Source organism: Mesoplodon densirostris, chromosome 17 (genome assembly GCF_025265405.1).
Source record: "Mesoplodon densirostris isolate mMesDen1 chromosome 17, mMesDen1 primary haplotype, whole genome shotgun sequence".
Classification (NCBI taxonomy): domain Eukaryota; kingdom Metazoa; phylum Chordata; class Mammalia; order Artiodactyla; family Ziphiidae; genus Mesoplodon; species Mesoplodon densirostris.
This window is the reverse complement of record NC_082677.1, coordinates 67,584,679-67,606,379: the sequence shown is the minus strand read 5'-3', so window position 1 is coordinate 67,606,379 and position 21,701 is coordinate 67,584,679. Positions and strand designations below refer to the sequence as shown.

The 21,701-nt window shown below is 36.8% G+C and overlaps 1 protein-coding gene across 3 annotated transcripts in view; it reads right to left on the bottom strand.

Annotated features, from left to right (window-relative positions):
- The window catches only part of PCCA (propionyl-CoA carboxylase subunit alpha), a 349,043-nt gene that overhangs the window by 293,004 nt on the left and 34,338 nt on the right, over positions 1–21,701 (bottom strand). For all 3 annotated transcript variants that reach the window (XM_060080286.1, XM_060080287.1, XM_060080288.1), the window contains 2 exons: positions 10,428–10,541; positions 8,491–8,544 (listed from right to left, as the gene is read on the bottom strand). In XM_060080286.1, coding sequence (XP_059936269.1) covers positions 8,491–8,544; positions 10,428–10,541 — 168 coding nt within the window. The remainder of the gene's footprint in view (positions 1–8,490; positions 8,545–10,427; positions 10,542–21,701) is intronic.

The window sequence follows — 21,701 nt, the reverse complement described above, 5'->3', positions numbered from 1 at the left end:
TGTAAACGGTATCTCAGAAAAAGCTATTATTAAAGAAAATAAATTAAGGCAACCCAAAAAGCTTCAAAGACCAAACACCACAATTAAAAAATACAGATTATCAGAATGATTAAAAAAGCATGGCCCTCCAAAAATGGACAGAAGACCTAAATAGACATTTCTCCAAAGAAGACATACAGATTGCCAACAAACACATGAAAGGATGCTCAACATCACTAATCATTAGAGAAATGCAAATCAAAACTACAATGAGATATCATCTCACACCAGTCAGAATGGCCATCATCAAAAAATCTAGAAACAGGGCCTCCCTGGTGGCGCAGTGGTTAAGAGTCCGCCTGCCGATGCAGGGGATACGGGTTCGTGCCCCGGTCTGGGAGGATCCCATATGCCGCGGAGCGGCTGGGCCCGTGAGCCATGGCCGCTGGGCCTGCGCATCCGGAGCCTGTGCTCCGCAACGGGAGAGGCCACAACAGTGAGAGGCCCACATACCGCAAAAAGGAAAAAAAAAAAAATCTAGAAACAGTAAATGCTGGAGAGGGTGCGGAGAAAAGGGAACCCTCTCGCACTGTTGGTGGGAATGTAAATAGATACAGCCACTATGGAGAAGAGTACGGAGGTTCCTTAAAAAACTAAAAATAGAACTACCATATGATCCAGCAATCCTACTACTGGGCATATACCCTGAGAAAACATAATTCAAAAAGAGTCATGTACCACAATGTTCACTGCAGCTCTATTTACAATAGCCAGGACATGGAAGCAACCTAAGTGTCCATCGACAGATGAATGGATAAAGAAGATGTGGCACATATATACAATGGAATATTACTCAGCCATAAAAAGAAATGAAATTGAGTTATTTGTAGTGAGGTGGATGGACCTAGAGTCTGTCATACAGAGTGAAGTCAGAAAGAGAAAAACAAATACCGTATGCTAACACATATATATGGAATCTAAAAAAAAATGGTTCTGAAGAACCTAAGGGCAGGACAGGAATAAAGACGCAGACATAGAGAATGGACTTGAGGACATGGGGAGGGGGAAGGGTAAGCTGGGACGAAGTGAGAGAGTGGCATGGACATATATATACTACCAAATGTAAAATAGATAGCTAGTGGGAAGCAGCCGCATAGCACAGGGAGATCAGCTGGTGCTTTGTGACCACCCAGAGGGGTGGGAGGGAGACGCAAGAGGGAGGAGATATGGGGATATATGTATATGTATAGCTGATTCACTTTGATATAAAGCAGAAACTAACACACCACTGTAAAGCAATTATACTCCAAGATGTTAAAAAAAAAAAAAAAAAAAAAAAAAAGCATGACCCAACTACATGCTGGCTACAGGAGACATGTTTTCAATATAAAGAGTCAGATGGAGAAAAACAAATCCTGCCAACAGTAAGCATAAGACACTTGAGAGTCTTCAGAGTCAAACATTAAGCAACTTGTCCAAGACCACAGGGATATGAAGTGGCGGAGCAAGAATTTTAACTCTGACCCCAGACTGTGCTAATAACTGCAGGGGAGTGAAAGGAGAGGGAGAAGGAAAGCTCGAGTATAAAATTCAAACTATTTTAACCTCAAGCAAAGGGCAGAAAATCCCAGCCTCATCAAATCCCAGATTCTTAACCTTCCTATTGAAATCACCCGCCAAACCCCACAACTCTAAATATATTTGCCTTATCTACATCCTTAAAGACTCCCTAAAAATAGAAGATTTTTCTTTTTCAGGTATCCACTTTAGAGCATTTCTACTCAGCATCATCTTAAAATTCTTCAACAAACAGTCTAGAAGCTGAACTCTAATCCAGCATGTTCTCAAACATCTCAAGGGACATTCTGTTATGATAAGGGTTTTATGAAGCTTGTTTCATAGGTATTCATTAAGCCTTTTGAACATGACATATTTAAAGTCACAATTTAAAACATATTACAAAATTGCTGTCAAAAGGATAGAGTCACCAAATTTCTCCTCTAAATTCAGGGAGACATTATTAATTCAACATAAGAGTATCCCAGAGAGGAAAAAGGCATCAGTGACTCTTCTGTAGCTCTACCAGCTCACTCAAGTATTGTACTTTACCTATAAAGTCAGCAAAACCAAGTGAAGACAGTTACTTTCACTGGCATCCAAGATCACAAGACCAAAAAAACAAAAGAAATATTCTGTTTTTAGACCTTAACAATGGTACACCAATGAGGGGGGAAAAGGGAGCAGAAAGAGAACAACTTCCACCAATAGTAAAAAAAAAAAAAAAAAAAAAAAAGATGCCAGCCAAAGCTATCAATTAAAAACAAAACAAAACACTAACAATCCAGTCTAGTTCCAATTCATCTTAGAAGTAGTTTGGAACATTTACTGAGCATGGGATTTACAGTCAAAGACTTTTGTAAGAAACTATACTCTCATTTTCTAGCTATGTGACATTGGGCAAGGCATTTATTCTGAGATTGTTCTCTCTTCTATAAATCATAATACACCACAGATTGTCATAAAGATTAAATAAGAATGTTGCAAGTGTATCTGCAAGTAGGTGTTCCACACCTATTTTTAAGAGCCTGGGGAAGGGAAGAAAAGTTCTGTGCCACTTCTTTTCTTATGAACAAACAAAATCCTACTTCAGCAAATAAGAGTACCCTGTATAACAAATCTATGGCAAATTCTAGCAGGCAAACACACATGCATGCGTGCACTCCACAGGAATATGAATTTGGTAGCAGTGGTAGTCTCTAGGAATTTAAACTGGGGGCTGGGGTCAGAGGTTCACAGATGGAAGAAACCTTATTTTTCAATGTATACGTGTGGCTTAAGTTTCTGAAGATTTTACATTCCCTAATTTTTTTCACTTTAACATAATAAAATCAAAGACCTGTGTCCAAAATGGAAATTCTAATAATGTTAATGGTAAGAATATCTATGTAGTTAAAACTAGATGTCTACAAAACACAGTGTAGTATTAACCTTTCTTAAGCCACGACATATATGTCACACACAAAACGTACTTCCAGGAGCTACCCAGATCACAGCCTATGTAGATAAAATAGGAGTTATAAACAACTTTGGGCTTGCAAGGTCCACGGCTCTCTTTTTTTTTTTCCTACTCAAAAAAAATTTTTTTTCAACTATGAGTGAATAGGGTATCATATTGATCGTTTTAAATTCACTCTAAACTATTTTAAGAACAAAAATATTGTTAAATAAAATCATTAGCAAACTTGCTAACTTCATAATTTTAGTATCAGTTGCCAAGGACTTAAAGCACATTTCACAACTCTGACACACCATGGATTACAACCTCACAACAGAAGACCAATGACCTAGCAAAAGGCTTTCTTCAAACTTCTATTTCACAACCTGATCACGTGCTGCCTCTGTTATTATCAAGTGCGGAACAGATCTCCATGGGCTTTGGCTAAGTTCCCTACAGTTACTTGGTTTTCACTGTTTGGTTTCTCACTCTTTCCAACTAAGCAAACCAGGGTACAGTATTTTTTTAAGTGTTCTGTAGTTATGGTCAGCCAACCTAGGTCAAGTCCTGATTCTATTACTTACCAATATAGTGTGATTGTTGGTAAGTCACTGCACCTGAGTCTCCGTTTTCTTTTTGTTAAATGGTTGCATGAATTAAATGAAATCATATACGTCAAAGTATCTTGTAAACTACATTATCATGCGTGTGGGTATAGGAATAGAATATTATCAGATTATTAATCTCAACAGGAAAAAAATCTAAACTCACAAAATACACATGAAAACTATCAATTTCCCCAAAATGCTAATTTTAACTATCTCATTCTCAAAAACACACACACACACAAAAAAAAAAACACAACTCTTCAGTAGCTCTCCCCATCTACTGGAGTACTAATTATTAACTAACACCTGTAATGATAAGGTGATCTGCCTGGCAATGCCAGATTCTGTGCTAAATTCTTTATACATGTTGTTTCTAACTTTCACAACAACCCTACAGGGTAGGTGCCATTCTCTTCATTTTAAAGATGAAAAAACTTGAGCTATTTCCCAATTTCGCTATTACGAACAACCTTACAATGAACATTTTTAAAGTACACCTTTGCAGGTGAAATTCTTAAGAGTGGAACTGTTGAGTCAAAGAATATATACGTTTTAAATTTTGGTAATACCAGCAAATTTCTGGAACAAAAAAAAAGTAAAAGGGGGCTGAAATAATTTATACTCCCAAGAACAAGACACTTCCTGTACACTTGTCTACACTGGATGCTACAGCTATTTTTTAAGTTTGGTTTAATCCAATGGATAAAAAAAATCTCATTATTGTTTTTGAAGTAGTTACATTCCTTACCTTGCTAAAAAGTCTCCAACAAAAGGAGATAAAAAATATAATCATCAAACCTCAACTGCTTCCCACAGTTCTCTTCTCCACCCTCAATGCTGAGCATTCTGGATAGAACATACTATCTGTATGCATATATACACATATCTTCTAAACACATGGAAAAGACCCATACATGAAACACAAATTATTAAATCTAACATAAATTTCTCATAAAGGTAACTACTGTAACTTATAATGCTGTGCTGCATTAAAATATGATACGATAACATGACAAAACATACACAGAAAAACCAGAAAGATAACTAAAAACACTATGAAATCTCTTTAAATCTCATTTAATCTTTAAACCACTTTTTCCAGGGGCAGATGGTTTAACTTTTCAAACCTCTTTCGTAAACTCCAAAAGAATTTCTTTTCTTAACCCTAACAGTCCTCACAGCCTTCCACCACTGTTCCTTTACTGCTCAGGATACAAGGAGCCCAGAGGGGAAATACAGAATGAAAAACATTTTGGAAATAAAATGTGTGCTCAGCATATTAAAATTACTGAAAATTACTATTCTTTACGAGGATTATTTGTAGCTTTGAATTTTCCATTAATTAAGCAAAGACAAACAAGACATGATTTTGTTTAAATCATGTACAGTAAGGATTCTATATAATCTGATCCCATTTCGTGTAAATTAAGCGTAAAGAATAATTAGTCTTGTGCTTCCCTGGTGGCGCAGTGGTTGAGAGTCCGCCTGCCGATGCAGGGGACACGGGTTCATGCCCTGGTCCGGGTAGATCCCACATGCCACGGAGTGGCTGGGCCCGTGAGCCATGGCCGCTGGGCCTGCACGTCCGGAGCCTGTGCTCCGCAGCGGGAGAGGCCACAGCAGTGAGAGGCCCGCATACCGCAAAAAAAATAATAATAATAATTAGTCTTGTAAAGAAAACATACAAAGTTTAGGATGCTTTTAACATTTGGCTTATGGTACTTTCTAAAGCAAATAAATAGCACAAACTCAGAAAAAAATTCGAGAAATCATCTTATTCAAAGCTGTTAACTAAAAACAATATACCAGATGATAAGGCACAAATAGTTTTTCTGTAAACAAAGTAAATATTATGCTGATCTTTGAACAGCAATTTAAAGAAAAAGAAAAAAAAACAGAACCAGAAATTAATGGGGGGGGAACCTCCACATTTGATTACATTTCAAACATAAGTTACAGCACACATAAGTTATAGTAAAAGGAACTCCACGGTATTAAACTTAAAAAATTTCTTTTCCAGACTTCCCTGGTGGTGCAGTGGTTAAGAATCCGCCTGCCAATGCAGGAGACATGGCTTGGAACCCTGGTCCGGGAAGATTCCACAAGCCGCGGAGTAACTAAGCCCGTGCGCCACAACTACTGAGGCTGCACTCTAGAGCCCGCGAGCCACAACTACTGAAGCCCACACGCCTAGAGCCCATGCACCGCAAGGAAGAGTAGACCCTGCTCACCGCAACTAGAGAAAGCCCGCGTGCAGCAACGAGGACCCAATGGCAGCCAAAAATAAAATAAACTTTAAAAAAATTTTATTTTCCATATTCTGCTCATCTTTCTTGCCAAAAGTTGCTTCCAACATAGTAATCTATTACCACTATCTTAGAAATCAGATTCTAAGAATATTCCCAGTTTGAGACAATAACTATCAAATTTCAATGGTTCGTCACCAACCACACAATGTTGATATGCATAACAAAATCTGTATGCAATTTTATTTCACTGTTATTTTTATGGAACTCACCAGCTATAGCCAGATATTTCAAAAGGTGCAATTTAAATGGCATACTCCAATGGGAAAAGTTTTTAAGCTAGGAAAATTATATCCCAAATAAGAATGTTGCCATGATGCACAAAAAGAGAAGGTTAGTTATCACCAGCTACATATTTTCATGGTGAATAAAAACACATGGCAATACCGCTTTCTAGTTACAAAACAGTCCCTTCTGTGACAGGAGGAAAGTTTTCTTGCAGGTTATTGTTCCATAATTCTTAATCTAATAATATTTACTTAATCTTTCCATAACATTCATTGAACTCACTACGTAGAAATCATTAGGATATAAAACAAAAGGGAAACAAAGAATGAGACGACCAAGTCTCTTACTTTAAGAGGAGATTAAAATACAGAAACAGTTTTTACATAATATGGAAGGTGGTATGCCACATAAGGAAAAAAAATTTTTTTTTAATGCTCTAGAAGACAGAGGAAAGAGATTACTTCTCACCAGAAGAACAAGGAAAACTAGCCTGGTAGGGGTAACATGAACTGTGCTTTTAAGAATAGACAGTAGTAAGAAGTGTGGGACCACAGGACAGGTGTGACCACTGAGGAGAGCGATGGAAAAGACAGAACAGGAGAGAACCAGCCACGTTTGGGAATAGAATGCAGTCTGGTTTGCCTAAAGCATAGCATTGATAAAGGAAAATGGAGGAGATAAAATTAGAAAAGCAAATGAGAAAGGAAGGTAGTCATACATTTTATACACTTTTCTCTAACATGAAACCCCTGATGGCACAATCTTATCTTCATTTACGGAGAATGTGAACTTCTTCATAATATTGTTTTCCCTGAAGTCATTTGTGTAGCTGCCTTATTGTCCACAACAGGAGTGTGAGCTCCTCATGAGCAGGAGGCACATCCAGTTCATCTTTATATCCTTCTCAAAGGCCTTGAACATAGCTATCAAATAAGCCCTTTTCAATGACTGAATAAATGCATGAATAAATATACTTGCCATATAATTTCACTTCTCCTGGACTCAGATATTCATCTATACCAGGAGCCAGCAAACTTTTTCTATAAAGGGCCATACAGTGAATATTTATTTACAGGCCATTCGGTCTCTGCTATGGCTACGTAACTCTGCTGTTCTAGAGCAAAAGCAGCCACAGACAACAGTTAAGTGAACAAGCAGGGCTGTGTGCCAATAAAACGTTAACTTACAAAAACAGGCGGCAGCTGCATTTGGCCCGTGGACCACAGTTTAGAGACCCCTCACCTATACAAACTTAGATATATTATATTGTACAAATACATTTAAAATGTATTATATTCAAATCATTTTCTTACATAATGACAGAACCTCGGCCAAAATTTCAAACTAGAAGATAATAAAAAGGGGTATAAACGGGACAATGTGGATTTACTGCACAAAACCTGATAAACCTTTGGATACTTACACCTAATATGCCCTCTCCAGACATGTGTTACTGTTAGCCACCTGCGTGACTTTACGTCACAACTTCTTTAGGCCTTAGTTTAATCTATAGGCCTTAGTTTTTAATCTATAAAGTAAATTGGTTAAAACAGATCATTCTGGGCTAGAATTCTATGATCTTAAGAAGTGTCCAAATTAAATTTATGAATTTTAAGTGAAAATTTCATCTTGAAAATGGTAATTGCATTCATAAATAATTTTGAATCCATGGAAGAACAAAATATAAGCATATCACAGAAACAAAGTATAATATATTAAAATATTAAGTTAACTTAATACCTGAGATAATTGATCTAATGAGCTTTTTGAAACATTATCAATATCATATTGTAGTACCTGCAAACTAAGGTTTCAGTACCATCTTGAATGTAGTTATAAATACACCTGGAAAATCAGTTTAATAGCAAATATAGGGTCATGCACCTAGTCAGGATGGTGGTATCAGGAGGATACTCCTATCATAAAAAAAAGAAAAAAAATTTCCCCAAATAGCGACAGCAGTCAGATTTGATAGTAAATGCCATAATATGCAAGAAAAGGGAAAAAACAGAATCTTACTTCTGGCTTCACAGTCTATGCTCATGGTAAATAATTAGTGAATCACTGGACTCCCTGACGTAGTGAGCTAAAAGTCTGAAATGTTTAATTTTAAAAGTCAAAGTCCACACAACATGTTATGAACTAGGTATCATTCATAAGGTGTGATGGTGATTTTACAACTTTTCCATTTTCACGCTTCAAATCAAGACTTAGGTTACAGAATAAAAGTCTTCACTTTTCCCAAACTATTTTCAAAGAATCGTTGGGTCAATGAGAAGTCTGTAACTCATCACTACCCACATTTACAAAAGCAACACCATTACACTGCTTTCTGAAAAATAAGTTAACAGTTTCTGGTTCCTTACAAACTTACCAAACATTTGGCAAATTCTTTATTTTCTGAAAGAAATCCATAACCTGGATGTACCTTAGAAATGAAAACAAAAAGCACTTTCAGTTTTATCAATTTGCAAAACCTTTACAGTAAGCACGACAGAAAGAGCATTAACGTGTTTATTGTTCAAGGGCCCTGGAGTAAGGTTACTGACTCTAACATACTGATCAGCTCTAACTTGGTTCTCCTGAGTTCGGACCCAAACGCCAAGAAATCGCCTACTTCATACTCACTTGTAGCACGCTACCTGTCTTAACCACAGTCGGGGCCGTCTCCCATCACGCCTGCCTGTCCACCTGCACTTGGCTATGCAGTTCAACCCAACCCAAACTCTCCCCACTTTTTCTTTGACTAACTTTGGCCACAAGTCTGGAGAATTTTCTAACAGCTGGTGGGTCAAAGAATTATGTTAAAGGAAACCTTTCACAAGATGGATGAAAAACTCTTATTTCCCCTTTCTTTACTGAACCAGGAACTACTTTCCCAAACCCTGGCTACTAAGCCAATGAACAAATTTTATTCCTGACAATATTAATATATTCAGCCACTACCCAATGAACAGTTTTTGTCAAACCTAACTAAAATTGAAGTTTGGCTTTACCTTTTCATCATTCTCTGAATTTATTTTTCTTCTAATATCTACTCTTCTTTCCCTCCTCATCCCACTCAGCCAGTCACAACCACTTCACGCTCTCCTCTCTCACAAGCCACGTTGCAACAATTTAAATTCTACCATCCTGTTCTAACCAAGTAACTTTTGACCAAACATAAATTTAGCCACCCTATTATCAGTCAGTATTGAATATGTTTCTAGGAAAATAATTCTGCTATAAGTCAAATTTCTAAATGAGTCAATATCATAATCTAATCTAGAAGTATCTACACATTTAAGATTATTTTAAATGCCAGACTAAGCTTTATGAACATGGTACAGAATAATTTACACTACTACATCACAGGAAAAGAGTTTTACTCCAACAGTCTCATTTCATATAAACATTCAACTCAAGATTGTACTCTGATAATCTATAGTTAAAAGGTTGAAAGAGTTTTACCTTCATTAACTCTGCTAGTAAACTGTAACATCTATAATATGGGTTCATGAATTAAGTTTTTTATTTAAACATGCATCTTACTAAAACATTTCTTTCAAAAGAAATGTGAACACTAACTGAAGCACTCCAGGCTAACTGCTGGTGTTGGCTGCTTCCATCCAATTTTAGAGATAACTCTACATAGTTTTTTTTAACATTACATGTAATTAGTTCTCTGATAAAAACATACATACACACACACACACACACATACACACACAACAACAACAACTATAACAAAACACTATTCCTGATGTCAGAACCCTGTTTTTTCCTTGTATTCCACTCCAAACAGAATTGGGGGTGGGGAGAATTACTGATTTCTCCATGTAAATTATGTATATTCCATTGACACTATCAAACTAAAATAATTACCAATTGCATCATTTTTATTTCTGGAAGTATAACGAGGCATACATAATTTTTAAATGATTAAAATAGAATTTAAAACAGGGTCTTTTGGATCCTGTTTATAATACAGATGTTTTTTAATATTCTTATTACACTGAAAGGGTTAATTCTCAAAATTAATTGGGATTTCTTTTTTTTTTTTTCCCCCTAGCAAATTTGGAAATGAACTGAAACTGCTCCCTGGTGTGAAAGCTGAATCCAGCAGCCACCTGCAGGATCAGTAACCAACACTGCCAGATGCTACAAAGCCTCTGATTTCCAGTAGCGAATTCGGCCACATTTAACTCATGTGACATGAAATGCAACAGCATTTTCAATCATTCTTTCTTATTTTTTTTTTTAAATACAAACTCTAGTGTTCTGCTCACTACATATGAAACAGCTGCAGTAGACAGATTCATTCAGACTCACAGCTTGGGCCCCGGTTTTCTTAATGGCTTCCATGATGGCATCCATGTTGAGGTAGCTTTTACTGGTGGGAGCTGGGCCAACACAGACCGCCTCATCCGCCATTTTCACGTGAACCTGAAGAGACAAATCTCTGCATTAACAGATCCTCCCAACAAAAAGAACTATCTTCATCTTCAAGTATACACAAAATTGCAAATCTGAGTGTTTCCCACATCATTTATGTAGTCAGATCTCCCTCTGAATATGCACTAAGAAATTACAATGTAACAAATAAGCTCAGGAGCTATATTAACCATGATTTCATTTATTACAAGGCTAATCCACTGTCTAACTAGATAATTTCCATAATATTCCATACCAATTTGATTAAGTAAAATCACAGCAAACAACTTTAGCCTTCTATTCAGTTCATCTATACGTAAACCTTGTATCAAAAACTACTCTGTTACATGTAGCCAGGGTAGCCCAATATTTTCATAACAAGCACTCATGCCCAGTTCTAAGCAAGCTCCCCAGGAAGTGGGGATAATTAGAGAAACTGAATGAAGGGATGCAGTGAGTATCCCTGCACAGCATCAGGTCAGCACCAGGCACAAATTAAAGCCCAGGACTAAAGAGTTCAGTATCACTACACATGAGCCAGAAAATCTTGAGAATTGTTTAAATACTCTCACATTTGATCCTCACCCATTTTAACCTTTATTCCTAAAAGAACCGATATGTGCATTCAGTTCTAAACCTACTCCAAATTCAGGGATATATGCTCCATTTTTAAGACTACTTACTACACAATGTTTCAAATCTATTTTTGCTTAAGAAAGGCTAGGCATTCAATACAGAATAGAGTAAATTGCTTACTTCTAAAAGAAATCTATTCTTTTAAAATGATGAAAGGGATTCATGTATTTTTGAAACGGCTTTTCCTAACAGTTTTCCAGTGTAAGTTTAAATAAATTTAAACTCCGTTTAAATTTTACAAGGCAGGCATTAAAAACTGGAACACATTCATATACCTGGACATGTATGACCCTCCTCCAAAAAGTCTAAGGTGGAAAATACTCGAGCATTGCTAAGTTATACTCTTCAGCTGTAAAGTAGTTTTGAAAGAAGCAATTTGTTTTAAATGAGGTCTATCAAAAAAAAAAAAAAAATCAAGTCATCTTTTAGAAAGCCCTGAGTTCTCTTTATCTATTCAATAAATATTTTCAAACTAAGTAAAAAATTATACTGTGTATTGAAAGGTTAAAGATACCTGCTACCCAAGGGATTAACATATCAATATCTTAATATAAAAGATTCAAATCTATGCAGTTTAATTTCTTTAATAACACCCAAGGAAAGGCAGCCAAGCTCGCAAAAGGATCCTACATATTCCCATTTCAAAGCAAGGCTCTCCTTTGTACCTTGCTTATCCCCAACTTCCAGTTGCTCTCCTCCCCTCAGACCAGAATGCCCCCTCTTCTACTGCCCTCTGCCCAGTTCAGCAATTTTTTTACAACAGCAATTTTGTTTTTGTAATTGTGGTTGTGGATTTTTTCTATAAGAAAGAAACTGAATACTGAACAATCCTTTGAAAAAAATGCATTAGTCAGGGAGCTTCCCTGGTGGCACAGTGCTTGAGAGTCCGCCTGCCGATGCAGGGGACACGGGTTCATGCTCCGGTCCGGGAAGGTCCCACATGCCGCGGAGCAGCTGGGCCCGTGAGCCATGGCTGCTGGGCCTGCGCGTCCGGAGCCTGTGCTCCGCAACGGGAGAGGCCACAACAGTGAGAGGCCCGTGTACCGCAAAGAAACAAACAAGCAAACAAAAAACTAGTACGGAATCATTTTTCATTAGATATAAAACTGTTTTTTTAGCTCCATTCTTTTGTGTCCCAGCTCCCAAGTAATTCCACGTCTGCAGTAGCGATGGTAAAAATGGGGGCCTACAGGAGCCAAAACAGTCATAGAAGGAACAATCTTCTCTAATCAATGAAACTGTGGTCCCAAGAGGATGGGTAAATTTCCCCTGCTTTTGTCACGTAGGAACACATATGCATTTGGTCTCTGCCACCAGCTCCTGACACAAGCTCCTAAAACACTTGTCAGTTCCTGATGATAGGGGTGCTAGGAGCATCTTTTGTTCTAATAGTTGGTCTTTGACCCCAGTTCCTGACAAGAGCTTCTAAGACCCTTGGAATCTCCGGAGTGCTAAGAGCATCTTTTTGTATGCTAATGAGATGACTGGTGGCTGGAAGCCCCTAGATAGCTGCAGGATGGGGGCTGGTCACCAGAACAACCAAGACTCCATTAGAGGGTTGGAACTTTCAGTTCCATCCCCTGAACTCAGGGGAGAGGGGAGGGGATAGAGGTTGAGTTAATCACTGATGATCAAAGACTTAACCAATCATGCCTACACAACGGAGACTCCATGAAAGCTCTACCCAACAGGGTTTGGAGAGCTCTGGGTTGCTGAGCACCTCCACATGCCAGAAAGGTGGCACACCCCAACTCCATGGGACAGAAGTTCCTGTGCTCAGGACCCTTCCAGACCTTGCCCTATATACCTCTTCAATTAGCTGTTCATTTGTATCTTTTATAGTGTCATTTATAGTAAACCAGTAAATATTAAGTAAAGTGTTTGCCTGAGTTCTGTGGGTCATTATAAACTGAGGAGGGGGTTACGGAAACCCCTGATTTACATACAGCTGGTTGGTGAAAAGTACAGATGACAACCCAGCACTTGAGACCAGCATCTGAAATGAGGGCAATCTGTGGATCGGACCCTTTAACTCATGGAATCTGAGCTAACCGCAGGTAGTTAGTGTAGGAATTGAATTAAATTGTAGGACACCCAGCTGGTGTCCAGAGAGTTGGAAAACTGGTGGTTAGTATGAGAAAAAATCCTACACATTTGGTGTCAGCAGCATTGTGAGGAAACCAACAGTTTTCTTTAGGTTCCTCTGTATTCCCCATACCTGGCCATGGACACAGTGTGTGCAGCAGTGCAAGGTAACTAAATTCCCAGCCTTTTAAACAAGAGGAAAAAAACGGGAAGGCCAAAGGAATAAGAGGAGATAATAGGAGAAGCTAGCTAGCATGGAAAAGTGACTCAATAAAGTTGTTTATGAACTCCTGGGCTCATTCTTAGGTTGGGCATGTATAGATATGATCCTAGTAAGCAGACCAAAGAATTTAAAAACTGAACAAAGAAGACCACATATGTCAGACTGACCAGTGGGTTATATACATGTGAGACAGTATGAATAGCATTACAAAAACCCACAGCACACAGAAAAAGGATAAGAACATGCACTCTGAAGCCAACCATGTCAACTGCTGCTAAAACAAAAATATCAACATTCTCTAAAGGATTTAAGCAACATTCACAGTCTCATAATATTCAAAATATAATCCAAAATTACTTTGCACACCAAGAACCAGGTAAATCTTAACTCTTATAGGAAAAAATCAACAGACACCAAGGCCAAGATGACAAAATTGTCACAATTATCTGACAGAGACTTTAAGGAAGCTATTATAAAAATATTCCAGCAAGCAACTGTGAACACTCTTAGAACAAATCAAAAACTAGAAAGTATCAGAAAACAGAATTGCTAAAAAGAAATCCATGAAAAACTCTAGAACTGAAATATACCTTTTTTAAAAAAAAAAAAAAAAACAATGGATAGGCTCAACAGCAGAGGAAAGAATCAACAGACTTGAAGGTAAGTTAAAAGAAAGTATCCAATCTGAGTCAGAAAGAACAGAGATTGGAAAAAATTAACAAAGCTTCAAGGAACTATGGAACAATCACAAAAGGTCTAATATACATGTTACCAGAGAAAAAGAAGAACAAAATAGCATGGTGCTGAGAAAATATTTTTAAGAAATAATGGCTGAAAATTCCCTAACTTTGTTAAAGACATAAACCTACAGATTCAGGAACCTCAAAGAATCCCAAACAGGATAACAACAGAAATTGATGACCAAACACATATAATCAAACCACTGAAAACTAAAGACAAAGAAAAAATTCTGAAAGCAAAGAAAAACAACACATTAACTATAGGGGAACTCAGAAGCTAGAGAGACCAGAAAGAAGTATTCAATATTCTTAAACTGCTAGAAAGAAAGAAGTGTCAACCCAAAATTCTATATGCAAAACAATATCAGAATGAAGGTGAAATAAAGACATTCTCAGATGAAGGAAAGCTAAGAGAATTAACTGCCAGCAAATCAGCTCTACAAGAAGTGCTAAAGGAAGTTCTTCAAACAGAAAGGAAATGACATTAGAAACTTGGAACATCAGGAGTGAAGGATTAACAACAGAAATGGTAAATATCTGGGTGAATATAATAAACAATTTTCCCCCTCTTAGTTCTTTAAAACATGTTTGACTATTGAAAGTAAAAATCTTAACAATGTCTGATGCAGTTTTCAATGTATGTAGATAAAATACGTAAGAAAACGATAACATTAAAGGGAAAGAATAAAGATACCTATATGGTAGAAAGATTTCTACATTCCAACTGAGGTGGGAAAATATGGATTCTAAATAGATTATGAAAACCCTGGTGGTGCAGTGGTTAAGAATCCGTCTGCCAAGGGCTTCCCTGGTGGCACAGTGGTTAAGAATCCACCTGCCAATGCAGGGGACACGGGTTCGATCCCTGGTCCGGGAAGATTCCCACATACCATGGAGCAACTAAGCCCGTGTGCCACAACTACTGAGCCTGCGCTCTAGAGCCTGCGAGCCACAACTACTAAGCCCACATGCTGCAACTACTGAAGCCCACACGCCTAGAGCCCGTGCTCTGCAACAAGAAGCCACCGCAATGAGAAGCCCACGCACCACAACAAAGAGCAGCCCCCACTTGCCATAACTAGAGAAATTCCACGCACAGCAATGAAGACCCAAAGCAGCCAAATAAATAAATAAATAGGAAAAAAAGAATGTCTATTGTAATCCATAGAGTAACCATTAAAAAAAAAAACAAGATATAGTCAGAAACACAGCAGATGAACTAACAAGGAATACTAAAAAAGGTTCAAATAACCCAAAAGATGACACAAAATGGGTAAAAGGAACAAAAACTAGATGGAAAAACAGGAAATAATAAAATGGCAGCCTGAGACCCAAACATATCAATAATTAATCATAAGTGTCTAAATATACGAATTAAAAGATACAGTCAAATGGTTTCTTTAATATGACCAAACTATATGCTGCCTGCAAGAAATTCACTTTAAATATAACGATATAGGTAGTTTAAAAGCAAGATAGTGGGGAAAACATACCATGCAACATTCAACGAAAGAAGGCTGGAATGCTGGTATTAGTATCAGACAAAGCAGACTTCAGAGCAAAGAAAGTTCCAAGCGATAAAGAAGACTATTACATGATAATGAGGGTGAATCTGACAAAAAGATATAATAATTCTTAATGTGTAGGTACCTAAAAACAGTACTGGAGAAACAAACACCCAATTGTTGTTGGAGATTCCAACACGCTTCTCTCAATAACAAACTAGTAGTAGAAAATTAGCATGAATAGAGAGAAACTGGACAATACTATCAATCATCTGTATCCAACTGACATTTATACACTACTGCACCCAACAAAAGAAGATGAAACAATGTTTTCAAGTACACATGAAACAGTCACCAAGATAAACCATACCTACATCATGAAACAAACCTTAACGCACTGAAAAGAAACAAAACAAACAAATGTGTCCTCTGGCCATAAAGGAATTAAACTGGAAATCAGTAACAAATAACAGAAAAATCTCCGAACGCTTGGAAATTAAACAATTGTAAATAACCCATGAATAAAACAGGAAAATTAGAAAATATTTTTAACAAAAGTGAAAATACAATATATCAAAAATTATTAGATGTACCTAAAGCAGTGCTTACAGAGGAAATTACAGCATTAAATGTTATATACTAAAATATATCTCAAATCAGTCATCTAAGCTCCCACCTTAACAAATCAGAAAAAGAGGGGGAAAAAAACCTGAAGCAAATAGTAAGAAGAAAATAATAAAGAACAGATATCAATGAAATTGAAAGGAGAAACACAATAGGAAAAAATCAAACATAAAGCTAGTTCTTCAAAAATATCAGTAAAATTGATAAACCTCAAACAAGACTAACGAAAAGAGAAGGTACAAGTTATTATCAATATCCGAAATGAAAGACGGATTATCACTACAAACTACACAGACATCAAAAGGATAATAAAGAAATTCCAAGAACAACTCCATGCATATAAACTGGACAACTCAGGTGAAATAAACCAGTTCCTTGAAAACAACATACTAAGAAAACACACTCAACATGAAATAGATACCTGAATAATCCTATAACTATTGAAGAAATCGAATTCATAGTTTAAGATCTTCTGAATAAGAAATCTCCAGGCTCAGTTGATTTCACTGGAAAATTCTACCAAATATTTAAAGATATGAAACCAATTCTATACACGCTTATCCAGAAAAAAAAATGAGAAGGAACATTTCCCAGTTCATTTTGTAAAGCCAGCATTATCCTGATACCAAAGAGAATACACAAAGAGAAAACTGCAGACCAAGATCCCTCATACCAGTGATGAAAAAACTAGTAATAAAATATTAAGAAATCTAATCTAAAGGTAAGACTTGAGGAACACTGGCTGACAAGTTGGAAATAATTGTTTGGTACAATCAGAAAAAGATTTCCCTAAGGATAGTTCAAGGGTGATTTTAATGGGTTTAAAGTAATCTGAAGTAGCTGGTTCTGATTACCAGTTTTTTATTCTTTTTCTAAGAATAATACACCACAATCAAGCAGGGTTTATGCCCAAAACACAAGATTGGTTCAATATTTAAAAACCAGCCACTCAATGTAAAATATCATATTACAATCAAAAGAAAAAAATACACATAAACATGTCAATTGATTCAGAAAAAGCATTCATGATGAAAAAAAAAAAAAACTCTTGGAAAACCAGAAGTAGACAGGATCTTCCTCACCCTGATAAAGAGCATCTACAAAAATCTACGACTAACACCAAACTTCAATACTGGCCAACTGAATGCTTTTCCACTAGATTGGAAAATATGCACTATCACCACTCTAATACCAAATCATAATGTAGCGCTCTCAGCCAGTGCAATAGGGAAAGAAAAAGAAATGAGGCATACAGATCATAAAAGAAGAAATAAAACTGTTACTGTTCACACACAGCATAATTGTCTTCATAAAAAATCCAAAGGGATCTACCAAAATCCTCCTAGAACTAGTGAGTTTAGCAAAATCACAAGATACAAGATCAACATGTAAATATTAATCATGCATCTACTATTAGCAATGTACACTGGAAACCTAAATTTTAAAAAAGAACATTTTAAGAACCTCACAAAAAAATGAAATACTTAGGTATAAAATCTAACAAAATATGTACAGGATCTGCATGCTGAAAACTAAAAATGCTGATGAAAGAAATCAAAGGAGACCTAAATAAAATAAGAGACCTCCCATGTTCATGGATAGAAAGCCTCATCATAGTAAAGAAGTCAATTCTCCCCAAACTGATACAATTACAATCAAAATTCCAGACGGATTTTTAGTAAATATAGACAAAATTCTCAAATTTATTTGGGAAAGCATAGAAACTAGACTAGCTAAAACAATTCTGGATAAAAAAGAATAAAGCTGGAGGAATCCAATTTTAACACTGATGATAAAACTACAGTAATCAAGACAATGTAGTATTACCAAATGGACAGACAGATACAGATCAATGGACTAGAAAATAGAGTCCAGAAATAGAATCATACAAGTCACTATTTGATTTTCCACACAGGTACAAAGCAGTACAATAGGGAAATGATAGTCCTTTAGTCCTTTCAACAAATGGTTGGAACAGCTCAACATCTATATGCAAACAAAACAACATGAACATAGATGCAAAACTCCTCAACAACATACTAGCAAATTGAATCTAACAATGTATTAAAAAAAATTATACACCACAACCAAGTGAGATTTATCCCTAGGCATGCAAGACTGGTTGAACATTCGAAAATCAATTAATGTAAACCATCATATCAACAAGCTAAAAAAAGAAAAATCACATGATTATATCAATAAAAGCAGGAAAAGCATTTGACAAAATCCAACACCTGTTCATAATAAAGACCTCTCAGTAAACTAGAAATAAAGGGGACTTTCTCAAGTTGATAGACTATCTACGAAAAACCTACAGCTAACATCATATTTACTGATGAGAAACTCTAAACATTCCCATTAAGATCAGGAACAAGGCAAGGATGTTCCCTTACCACTGCTTTTCAGCATCATACTGGAAGTCTCAGCCAATGCAGTAAGACAAGGAAATAAGTGTACAGATTGGGAAGGAACATATAAAACTATCTTTGTTCACAGATAACATGATCATCTAATAGCAAGAATGCAGGATACAAGATTAATATAGAAAAGTCAATTTGTTTTCCTATATACCAACAATGAACAAGTGCAATTTGAAATTTGAAACACAATACCATTTACATTAGCACCCAAAAAATGAAATACTTAAGGATAGGTCTAATAAAATATGTACAAGATCTATATGAGGAATATTACAAAACTCTGATGAAATCAAAGAAAAACTAAATAAACGGAGAGAAATTCTATCTCCATGGATAGACTCAATATTGTCAAGATGTCAGTTCTTCCCAAGTTGATCTATAAATTCAATGCAAAATCCCACCAAGTTATTTTGTGAATATCAACAAACCTATTCTAAAGTTTATATGAGAGGCTAAAGACCACAACAGCCAACACAATACTGAAGAACAAAGTTGGAATATTAACACTCAACATCAAAACTTACTGTAAAGCTACAGTAAGCAAGACAGTGTGATAATCAGCAAAAGATCAAATAGATCAATGGAATAGAATTGAGGACCCATAAATATACCCCCATAAACAGAGACAACTGATCTTTGACAAAAGAGAAAAAGCAATACAATGGAGCAAAGATAGCCTTTTCAACAAATGGTGCTGGCATAACTGAACATCCACATGCAAAAAAATTATAATCTAGACACAGACCTTACACTCTTTACAAATATTAGCTCAAAATGGTCCATAGACCCCAATGTGAAACACAAAACTATAAAACTCCTAGAAGATAACAAAGGAGAAATCCTAGATGACCTTGGGTATGGCAATACCTTTTTAGATAAACAACACCAAAGGCACAGTCCATGAAAGAAAGAATAAGCTAGACTTTATTAAAATTAATAACTTCTCTGCAAAGACAATGTCAAGAGAATTAGAAGACAAGCCACAGACTGAAAGAAAATATATGCAAAAGCCACATCTTTTAAAGGACTATTATCCAAAATATACAAAGAACTCTTAAACTCACCAATAGGAAAACAAACAACTCAATTAAAAAATGAGCCCAAGACCTTAATAGACACCTCACCAAAGAAGATATACAGATGGCAAATAAGCACTTGGAAAGATGCTCCACATCACATATCAGGAAAATGCTAATTAAAACAAGATACCACCACACACCTATTAGAATGACCAAAATCCAGAACACTGACAACATCGAATGCTGATGAGGATGTGGAACAACAGGAACTCTCATTCACTGCCACTGGGAATGCAAAATGGTACAGCTACTTCAGAAGATAGTTTGGTGATTTGTTACAAAACTAAACATGGGGCTTCCCTGGTGGCGCAGTGGTTGAGAGTCTGCCTGCCGATGCAGGGGACACGGGTTCGTGCCCCAGTCCGGGAGGACCCCACATGCCGCGGAGCGGCTGGGCCCGTGGGCCATGGCCGCTGAGCCTGCGCGTCCGGAGCCTGTGCTCTGCAATGGGAGAGGCCACAACAGTGAGAGGCCCGCATACCGCAAAAAAAAAAAAAAAAAAAAAAAAAAAAAAACAAACAAAAACTAAACATGATCCTACCATATGATCTGGCAATCACACCCCCATGTCCACACAGAAACCTACACACATTTATACCAGCTTTATTCATAACTGCCAAAAGCAAACGAGATGTCCTTCGGTAGGTGAATGAATGAATAAACTGTAGTAATCTAAACAACAGAATTATTATTCAGCACTAAAAAGAAATGAGCTATCAAGCTATGAAAAGACACAGAGAAACCTTAACTTCATACTACTAAGTGAAAGAAGCCAATCTGAAAAAGCTACATACTCTACGATTCCAATTATATGACATTCTGGAAAAGGCAAAACTATGGAGACAGTAAAAAGGCTGGTGGTTGTCAGGGTTTGGGGGGATGGCAAGGGATGAACAGGCAGAGCACAGAGGATTTTTAGAGCAGTGAAAATACTCTGTATCATACTGTAATGATAGATACATGTCATTATACATTTGCCTAAACCTATAGAATGTACAACACCAAGAGTGAACCCTAATGTAAACTACGCACTTTGGGTAATTATGATATGTCAATGTAAGCTCATTCACTTGCAATATATGCACCACTCTGATGGTAGACGTTGATAATGGAGAGGCCATGCATGTGTGGAGACAGCGGGTGTATCGGAAATCTCTACACTTTCCTCTCAATTTTGCTATGAACCTAAAACTGCTCTTTTTTAAAAAAGTAGTTGGAAAAAAGTATATGTGAAAGCATTTCTTATCAAGAGGAAAAATTACATGAAACCCTTCACAAATAGGTTTGTGTAGTTTTGAAACGGTTCTCCCCTATAAAGACCATCCCTGTTGAGTTTCATCAGTGTAGCGTAGGGATCTGTAATACTTAATTGAAATAGCTCGCTGAAGTTACTTTGCTATATTTAATTATAAATTCCCTTTTACTAAAATATCTAGCAACCATTTAAGGAATACATTATAGACCTGGGAACTAAACTAATATATGACTACTTCACAGGAAGACTTGGAAGGCACTCGACAGTTATTTACAAAATAAGACATTTACAAATACTATCTGTATCAGTTTTACCCGTACTGTCCGCCACATAGAAAGACATGGTTCCTGCCCTTTGTCCCACACCTACAAGCTTCCGCTGACAGACCACACCTCACTCCCAGCATCTAGACAGCGCTTTGCAATAAACATATTGGATGGATACATGACTGAAGATGGCAATAATAGAATTTATCTGAATTGGAGCCTCTCTTCCTTAGGATAGGCTTTGACTCAAATAAGTTGATATATCAGATATAAATCTACTACTGCCATTCAGACAACCTTATATCTTCCTGAAGATGCCTCCTGGACTCCTCCTTTTGC